At 38.7% G+C, this 9,939-nt stretch overlaps 1 protein-coding gene across 14 annotated transcripts in view; it reads right to left on the reverse strand.

Annotated features, from left to right (window-relative positions):
* LOC117430738 (autism susceptibility gene 2 protein-like) overlaps positions 1-9,939 on the reverse strand; it is a 285,529-nt gene that overhangs the window by 97,744 nt on the left and 177,846 nt on the right. For all 14 annotated transcript variants that reach the window (XM_059000560.1, XM_059000564.1, XM_059000558.1 and 11 more), the window contains one exon: positions 8,393-8,422. In XM_059000560.1, coding sequence (XP_058856543.1) covers positions 8,393-8,422 — 30 coding nt within the window. The remainder of the gene's footprint in view (positions 1-8,392; positions 8,423-9,939) is intronic.

The raw sequence follows: 9,939 nt of genomic DNA on the forward strand, positions 1-9,939 counted from the left end.
CATTAATATTCTGAGCAAGCAGGGCTAATTATCTTACATGACTTCACAGACTGAGAAGCAGGAATGTAGTGGAATGTCAACAATAATACTAACTTATGACATAAAAACAGCAGCAAAAATCCAACTACAGTCAACAGACAGCCATCTTGTGATATTTCTTACTGAAACAAACAAAAAAAATGATCAGCTATAGGTGACCAAATGTCAACATGCTTCCATTTACCAATAATGAGGTTATCACTTTTTTTTTTTTTTTTTAGTGCCCATTGCTATTCTCGTTTTTGCTGCTAATATGGCCAGCTAGCTTAGAAACTGTCTATAGGGGAAGTAGAACCTGTGTAGGTCGTTGACATTTGCTGACCTTGGTGAGGAATGCTAGGACCTCAGAGGTATCCATCATTATGCTAGCCTGAAGCACAGTCCAGAGCCACAGAACTCGCTCGAGAAGCTAGTAAAATTTTAATGCACTCTGTAGAGCGGTCATGTCATACTCGGTTATGGCAAATAATCCCAGATGCCTGCAGTGCTAAAATGGAGCTGTAATGTGCTTGCCTCCTAACCCGAGCTGACAGCAATGATGTACGACTACCATTACCGGAAAATATCACTTCAACTAACCCATGATCCGGCTCCGCTAAGGGTCATATTATCCATGAGGAACAAATTACGCTACCAAAGTAAATACAAATTTTCTACACGAATTGGGTACAAAGCAGGGAAGGGGTGATATGTTACCTATGACAACGCTCTGCAGAGTGACAAAGATGATAAAGTACATGACAAATCATGGGCTGACAGGGCACTCTGGTGCAATCAGCTTCAGCCTCGGCCTAGCGAGCACGCACTCAAGCCTGTAAACACTATATTCTACCCTTAGCAGTGGAAAACGCATAATCTTTTAACACTGACAAGTAGAGCTCTTATTTTATTACTCGCACAGCTCCACCGGGACATAACCTTCTCTATATACAGTGCTAAATGAATGAGAAATGCATGTCTTTCTCTTAATATATAAAGAAGCCTCTTATAATTGCCTGAGGGTTACAACTGAAAGCATGTTAGCAATACATTACCGGCTCAGATCGTTATTTTGTGCCAGGGACAGCTATGATTACCGGGTGCTTCACAATTATCTTTTCCTAAGTCAGAACTCAATTGTGTTTAAATATTATACCTTTCATGGGAGGGGGCTCCCCATATGAAGAAAAAAAACCTGTCAAACACTATAGTTTTCCAAACTACATAAATACAGATAAATATTTACTGTAACATTATATGACAATACATTTTTTATATAGGTCTCTAGATACAATAGATGGGGGACTAAAGATCCTAATTTTTTGCCTCTAATGGTAATATTGTGTGCATACAAAGACCTACCAGAACTATTATTTTAATAAGGTATCAGGACTATTGATTGTGGTGGGTGGGCTAATAAAGTTTCCCCGTAAGGACAGATGTACTCACACTTACACAGAACATTTTACGATCTGTTTTTAGCATTCCTTATTCATTCTGAGTGACCCAGAAGTAAGTTTGGTCCACAAGTTTTTGCCCATTAATGTGCAATATCAGTGTATCCAGATGTGTTGGCAATCGAGGGTGCCTTCCAAATGCAACTGCACACTCATTAGCCAATTTGGAGTGCTCACTCATACTCAAGTGTCTCTTTGGAACAGCAGATACAGTCTTCTCAACCTAAATGTTCCATCCTTATTACACAAATACCAATCATTTCAATCATTTTCATCGGGGTGCAGAGGTAACTCTTTTGACCCTATGAAAAACACATTCATCAATAAGTCAATCGAATTACTGACTTTTTCAGCAGGTACAATTAATTAATTTCTTCTTCCTATGATAAAATAGCATAGGACATTTTGGTAATTTGCTGGAAATGTAAGCACTTCCTGGAATGGCAGACTGATCAATGGTTCACTGGCTCTTTTATACTCTGACTGTGCCCCACTATATATATATATATATATATATATATACATATATATATATATATATATATATATATATATATACACAGTACTGCGCAAAAGTTTTAGGCAGGTGTGAAAAAATGCTGTAAAGTAAGAATGCTTTCAAAAATAGACATGTTAATAGATTATATTTATCAATTAACTAAATGCAAAGTGAGTGAACAGAAGAAAAATCTAAATCAAATCCATATTTGGTGTGACCACCCTTTTCCTTCAAAACAGCATCAATTCTTCCAGGTACACTTGCACAAAGTCAGGGATTTTGTAGGCATATAGTCAGGTGTATGATTAAACAATTATACCAAACAGGTGCTAATGATCATCAATTCAATATGTAGGTTGAAACACAATCATTAACTGAAACAGAAACAGCTGTGTAGGAGGAATAAAACTGGGTGAGGAACAGCCAAACTCAGCTAACAAGGTGAGGTTGCTGAAGACAGTTTACTGTCAAAAGTCATACACCATGGCAAGACTGAGCACAGCAACAAGACACAAGGTAGTTATACTGCATCAGCAAGGTCTCTCCCAGGCAGAAATTTCAAGGCAGACAGGGGTTTCCAGATGTGCTGTCCAAGCTCTTTTGAAGAAGCACAAAGAAACGGGCAACGTTGAGGACCGTAGACGCAGTGGTCGGCCAAGGAAACTTACTGCAGCAGATGAAAGACACATCATGCTTACTTCCCTTCGCAATCGGAAGATGTCCAGCAGTGCCATCAGCTCAGAATTGGCAGAAAACAGTGGGACCCTGGTACACCCATCTACTGTCCGGAGAAGTCTGGTCAGAAGGTGCTCTGGACTGATGAGTCAAAATGTTAATGTCTGAAATGATCATATAAGATGATACAGGAGTGAGATTAAGAACTATCTTCAGCGTAAAGAAGAACAAGGAGTCCTGGAAGTGATGGTATGGCCCCCACAGAGCCCTGATCTCAACATCATCGAGTCTGTCTGGGATTACATGAAGAGAGAGAAGCAACTGAGGCTGCCTAAATCCACAGAAGAACTGTGGTTAGTTCTCCAAGATGTTTGGGCCAACCTACCTGCCGAGTTCCTTCAAAAACTGTGTGCAAGTGTACCTAGAAGAATTGATGCTGTTTTGAAGGCAAAGGGTGGTCACACCAAATATTGATTTGATGCAAGACCATTGTTTGAAATGGTTACAATGGCACGGAGGTAAAACTGGGTGTTCTAGTGGTGTACAGCTGTTTGTATGTACAAGTGGGAGTTCTGTTCTTGTGACAGTTTCCCACAATTATGGCTTCCAGGCTCTCGCAGCAAGGTGGTACTGTGTTTAAAATGATTCCAATCATTACACCTTCCATTAAAACAAATCCCTTTGGGTATTAAACTCAATTTAAACTACTCTGAATTGCCAGACGATACTGAGCAGGTTACTCTATACACTTAATGACCTTGTTTAAAAAAGCATATCTAAATAAGTACCTCCAGTGTGCTGTGATTCTAAACCAACACTCGTTATCATTTCATATCCAAGGGCAAAGGTTCTGCACCAACCAAGCAATGCAACCAAGTCAATGCTGTTACATTACCTGATGGTGTTAACTAATAACACATACAGATGCCACCTCCCTCCAGTGAGTACATACTGTTCAGTATTCAAACACCGTGTCCCTGTATATTGCTGTGTATCTCATGGATTTGTTTACAGAATACAGGACTAAGGAAGCAGATGTACAGTAAATATCATTAACAATGAAAGCTAATACAACTATGACACACTAACTGGCGGTATACAGAGGATACACCATGAAAGTTCATGGCCATCCTCATTAGTGAAATATTCAATTTATAAAACAAGTACAATGTTATAACCTTGGATCCACAGACTAAGCCCAACTACAACTAAAACCAAGGTCACCTAACTTCCAAGCTTCAAGTCCACCAATATTAACAAAATATTTCCCCCTACAGCTAATGATGAAACATGCTGTGGTCTTAATATAGCTAATGATTTGTGATGGTGGTCCACTATTAAAAGTGCTATATAAAATAAATAAAGATTGACTGATTGAATGATTGGATTGATTGGCTGATTTGCCACTAGGTCCTATAGATCCTGCTGCAGTGGATACAGCAGATGTATGGCATTTTAATTCCAAACCTTCCTGACTGAAGTCCAAGCTCAGATTCAGACTGCTCGGCACCTTGGCACCTAGACTTGGACTTCAGTTAAAATGAACTGCCAGATTGCCAACAGGGGTCTGTAGAAAAATCAGCATGGAATAAACACCAGCCTTCAGGTAACGTGAGAGTACAGACAGTACTTTAATCTGGCTGTATACATTTTCCAAGATAGTGGACCATATTTTCCACGGTGATTTAATGATAAGGCAAGAATTATTTCATTTTCTAAGTTTGCGCAATATTATATATATATATATATATATATATATATATATATAGACACACACACAAAACACCTTGGTTAATTTTCATTTTTTGATTCAATTACATTTATTTTCATATATGAGCACATTTATACCTGAACTAATGGGGGGGGGGGGGGGGGGGGGGTGTAAAATCCAGTCCATCCATCCATCCACTATCATTAACCGCTTACTCCTTTACAGGGTCACGGTGAAAATCCAGTCCAATAATCCCAAAATGTTTTATCAAACTATATCATTTCACCCCACTGCACAGTAAGTGCCTTTATTTTATATATATATATATATATATATATATATATATATATATATATATATATATATATATATATATACACACACACATATAAATATCTGTCAAATTCCAATTCGAGTGGTAAAATCCTGTTTAAAATACAAACACGCTTCTACAATAAGAAAGTACCAGCTCGTCAGTTAAACAAACAAACAAACAAACAAACAATAATAACACTATGTAACACAATTTTTGTTCCTGGGTAGTAAGTGTTATTTCCTAATTGCTTATGCCTCAACAGTATAGAAAATGGCTATTATTCCCCACAAACTTTGCTTTTGTGACCAGGACAGTGATATTTTGAAATTTACCTATTTCCAATGAGAAAATGGCGTTCAAAGTCCAGTATATCCTGGTGGAAGCGCTCGCCTTACTCCTCCGAGTACGCTCCCATGTTCTCCTTGAATTTATCAAGATGAGCATCAAGGATATGGACTTTGAGGGACATCCTACAGCCCATTGTGCCGTAGTTCTTCACCAGAGTCTCAACCAGCTCCACATAGTTTTCGGCCTTGTGATTGCCCAGGAAGCCCCGAACCACTGCAACAAAGCTGTTCCAAGCCGCTTTCTCCTTACTAGTGAGCTTCTTGGGGAATTCATTGCACTCCAGGATCTTCTTTATCTGTGGTCCGACGAAGACACCGGCTTTGACCTTTGCCTCAGACAGCTTAGGGACGAAGTCTTGAAGGTACTCCTTATATAGAGCTCTGACAAATTGTTTCATAAGGCCCAATTTGATGTGCAGTGGTGGCATCAGCACCTTCCGGGGGTCCCAGCCATACTCATCATACTTCAAGGCGTTCAGCAAGGTCTTGATGCTGTTGTAATCCTCTTTGAGGTGCACCGAGTGAGCCAGGGGAAGAGACGGGTACTTGTTACCATTATGGAGCAGCACGGCTTTGAGGCTCCTGGATGAGTTGTCAGTGAAGGACAGTATAACGAGAACATGATGGGAGACTACATTTGGGGGCTGATTCGTGAAAGTGATTTACAGTATAATCGTAAATCTCAAAAAACTACTCACTTCTAAATCTTTTGTAGTCATTTTTGTATTACTTTAGTATAAATACATGTAAATTTGGATTCATATGTTGTTTTTTTCTGACTTTATGTGAACGAAAAGACACAAATTCGCCCGTTTTCTCATTGGAAATAGGTAAATATCAAAATATCACTGTCCTGGTCACAAAAGCAAAGTTTGTGGGGAATAATAGCCATTTTCTATACTTTTGAGGCATAAGCAATTAGGAAATAACACTTACTACCCAGGAACCAAAAAAAAAAAAAAATTGTTACACAGTGTAATAATAATAATAATAATAATACTACAAGGCCTGCTTTATAGCATGTACTTTACCTGTCATCCAACAGCCCATTATCATGTCACAGCCGAGTGCTCTTTCCTACAGGTCACTTTGTTTAAAATGACAAGGATAATGCACATGTCATAGAGCTGACAGGCCCGACCATCCTTCAGAGATAAAAACGGGAGATGAGTGCCTGTTCTTACCTCGGCTACATGGCCGCGTCTATCATCTTAGCGAGGCGGAACATGATTTCTCCAGAGAGCACTTTTTTCATTTCCTGAGTTTAAGGAAATCAAATAACCAGCATTTGTCTTCATCTGAATATGCTTGACCTGTTAACGTGATGGTGTCCCTGCATTCTGTGGCAGATTGCCTCCTCTGAATTTAAATTAACAAAAACAGAACATGCCCCTGACATCCTTCTGAAACACAGACGCTGAAAGCAAAGCAGTTGGATTAGTAATAATTATAGCAATTCCTATTATACCGTATCTACAATTCTCAGTTCCTTAAAACCAACGAGGGCACTGATCTTTTGATTCTATGTCATTGAACAAATGCATTATTTTACAATAAAGACTATATTTAATTGTGATCCCTGGTGTGATTTTTTTTAGTGTCACAGTGATTCTGGTCTCATATAGCGAATGTATGCAGCGACAGTAAGAATGGTATAGTGTTAATTGTTATAGTTGTCATGACAAAAAAACACACAAAAAAAACCCAACAACAACAACAACAACAACATCAACACATAGGAAAGCTGTAAGAAGGCTTGTTTATTTCATTTTTCTAAAATGTTAGCAACTATTTAAAGTAAACATGGACTCAGTTTAGAAGATTGAAAGGTCCTGATATTTAATATATTTATTTCACCTAACTAGCAGAGTAGCCTTTAAGGTTACACTTACAACGCAGGGCACCCACAACTTACATCATATAGTAAGATCTAGTCAGTGTAAATAAATGTATATGGATCTGTTTAAACATTACATTTGCACCACTGTCTTTAAATTATTTAAATCGATGGTTGTATTTAGATCTGCCATGGTTTAGATCATTGGAACAAACCCCAGCGGCTGTAAGTTGCTGTGTCCTAATGTTCCATACGACATCAACTCACTCAAGCCTTATTATAAAACAGCCCCTGCTATGATATATTATCTGAAATGCACACATCTTGGTACGGCACATGAAATACAACCAGCGCCCAGCGACTGCATAGCAGGAAAGGAATTTGTCTGAACTAAATCCAGGCAACTGGCAGGTCTGCGGACTGTACATTAGAAAACTGTCAATTTATCAAACCACGATATTCTCTTGGACAGTGAGGATGGCCGTTTCTCAGAATAACGAGTGTGAAAATGTTGTATATGGATTTACTTTATTCTGGACTGCTGTACAGGCTCAGGATTATATATCTTCTTAACTTGCTTTATGTAAAGGCTAAATCTTCGACTACGGTTATTTCATAGTGTGTTTTAAACATATGCAAGATGTTGACCCAGTTATTAATGATTAGACAAAGTACAACAGGAAATGCCAATTTTGTTCGACGTCCAATAAACGTGAGTGCTTTAAGTTATGAACGTAGTGAGAGCGCAAACATTCTGTCTTGCATTTCGATGAGCAAAATAATCATTAAATGGCCATCTAGCTGGAATATGTCAATTGGGGACGTCTAAGCGTCGTCCACCAATCACCATGTCTTTGTTAGTGCTGAACAGGCTACTCGAATCAGAAATCCCACATTAAAAAGAAATCAAACCTATTCTGAAAGAGATCATTTCAAGACGATTCCCACAGCAACATGCAAAGTCTTTCCTCACTTTCTAACCTCACTCATTAGATCTAAATGCTGCTGGAAAAACTCAAACCCCATCCCTACCCTTTTTTTTATTTATTTTTTTGCCCACATGTTTATATTCCAGCTATTTCATTAGCAATCTTGTTTTTCTTTTTGTACAGTAGTGACTGGAAGATACTGGTCTTCAACCATGTACTGTATAATAATATGTAATATATAATTATCACAGTTTTTGTTCTTCTTTGCAAATTCCCTGCTTTGTTATTCTCTCCTGAACCCACAGCTGCACCTGTATTCAGAATAATAAGCAACTGCTAACACAAATCAACAGATAAAAAATTGCCTTGTGTGTGAAAATCATCATCTGAGATGCATAGCCCCCTTCTGCCAGCACATCAATTCCCAACGATTGGTGCCCCTTATCTAAAAATACCAGGATGGAAACTGATTCGATTCAGGCTTGCTAAGTGTTTTGTTTTTACAATGGAAGCACGGTCCAGGAAATTATACACACCAACATCCATACCTACATTTATGGAATCTGATAGTATTTTAAATAATTTTGAAATATAAGATCCTACCTTCTCGTCTTGGTCGCTCTCAGTGTCACACTGAAATGCAAAAGAAGAACACAGTCAATTCATTTTCAAGGGCATTAGCTACATAAAACGTTACACCGTGTTTGAAATCAGAAGAATCGTGGTACAAATACAGGAAGGTAATCTTTGAACTCTGTGTATCATCCGTCTACAAACTATGGACAGCAGAGGGACCTGGTGGCAGGCGGCCCGAATGTGATAGTTTTACACACTAGGTTCATAGCGTGGACGGAAAAATGGCATAAGAATAGTAGACAACCTTCTAAAGTATACAGCATGTTCATTCTATTTCGAATTTGTATTTGTTATTAAATAACATTCATATTAGAAATGACCACTGGGGGTGTGCAACTGTAATTTCCTCCCCCCTTGCAACTATGAGTTAGCAAATAGAAATCAAAATCAGTTCCAAAAGGGGAGGGAAATAACAGCTGCACAGTGGGCATTTTCAAACCAGAAATGCAGCATTTAGAAGTGGCTAGAAAAATATTATTGTGCTGGAATAGTTAATAAGCATGGTAAATAATGATCTAAAGACAAACCACAGAGAATGCTAGATCATATACATAAACAGGATATTAAACATGTCATAATTAAAATATACTGGTAATGAAAATGGAGCTGATATAAAATAATCCCTTTAACAGCTTATTTTCTCATGTCTTAATGAAAGAAAATCAAAGCAGTTAAGTTACAGGATATGTCAGGATATGGAAGTTATTAGCGCAACTACACTAGCAGGTTTGAGGTTAAATGTCCTGAACAAAAATAAAATCGCTCAGCATTCTTTAAAAGAGAATAATGATGGCATACAGACATTTTCATACCACTGGCAATGCATCCAGACCAAAATATTATAGCCACTGTTTCTTTAAAAATGCCACAACCCACATATGTTTTGTCCTAAACAAGATTATCAGAGTGTAACAGAGGTCGAGTTCGGGGAGATCTTTCACGGCACAGTCGAGTCTTAAATGTAAACTGCAGCAGAGCTTTCAGTACAGCCCCTTTGGACAGGGGCAAATCAAAAACCTACTGCAGATCAGAAACCACAAACGCCTTCAGCTTACTGATTCCTCAAAGTTTTAGAAGAGGGAGAAAAAAAGGTTTAGAATAAAAAAAAGGGTTAATGTCATTCTTCCCAATTTCAATTTCAAGGTCCACTTAATTTGATATCAACTCATTACTTCCATACCCAAAGGCATCTCGTCTCTAAAGTTAAGCATATGGCCGAGGACTGGGAGCTACTGGTTATTGGAGTCCATTAAAAGAAACGGCACACAAGTGCGCCGATTAAAAAACCCCTCCTTGTCAGTTTGTGTTGATTGACAGCCCTGTGAGTTGGGCCAGCACTGCTCCTATCTAAGCCTTTGTTGAGCTGCGGCCCCACTGAGCTCAAAGGTACCGGCTCAATTTCTGGCACTGAATTCCCTCACTGACCCATGGACTTTGCCGCAAGCTCAGCTGGAGCATGGCATCCAATTTACAGCTCTGTCCTCCAGAGCCCTGAGAGCCAGCTCTGGCAGAGA

This window comes from Acipenser ruthenus, chromosome 26 (assembly GCF_902713425.1).
Source record: "Acipenser ruthenus chromosome 26, fAciRut3.2 maternal haplotype, whole genome shotgun sequence".
NCBI classification, from domain to species: Eukaryota; Metazoa; Chordata; class Actinopteri; order Acipenseriformes; family Acipenseridae; genus Acipenser; species Acipenser ruthenus.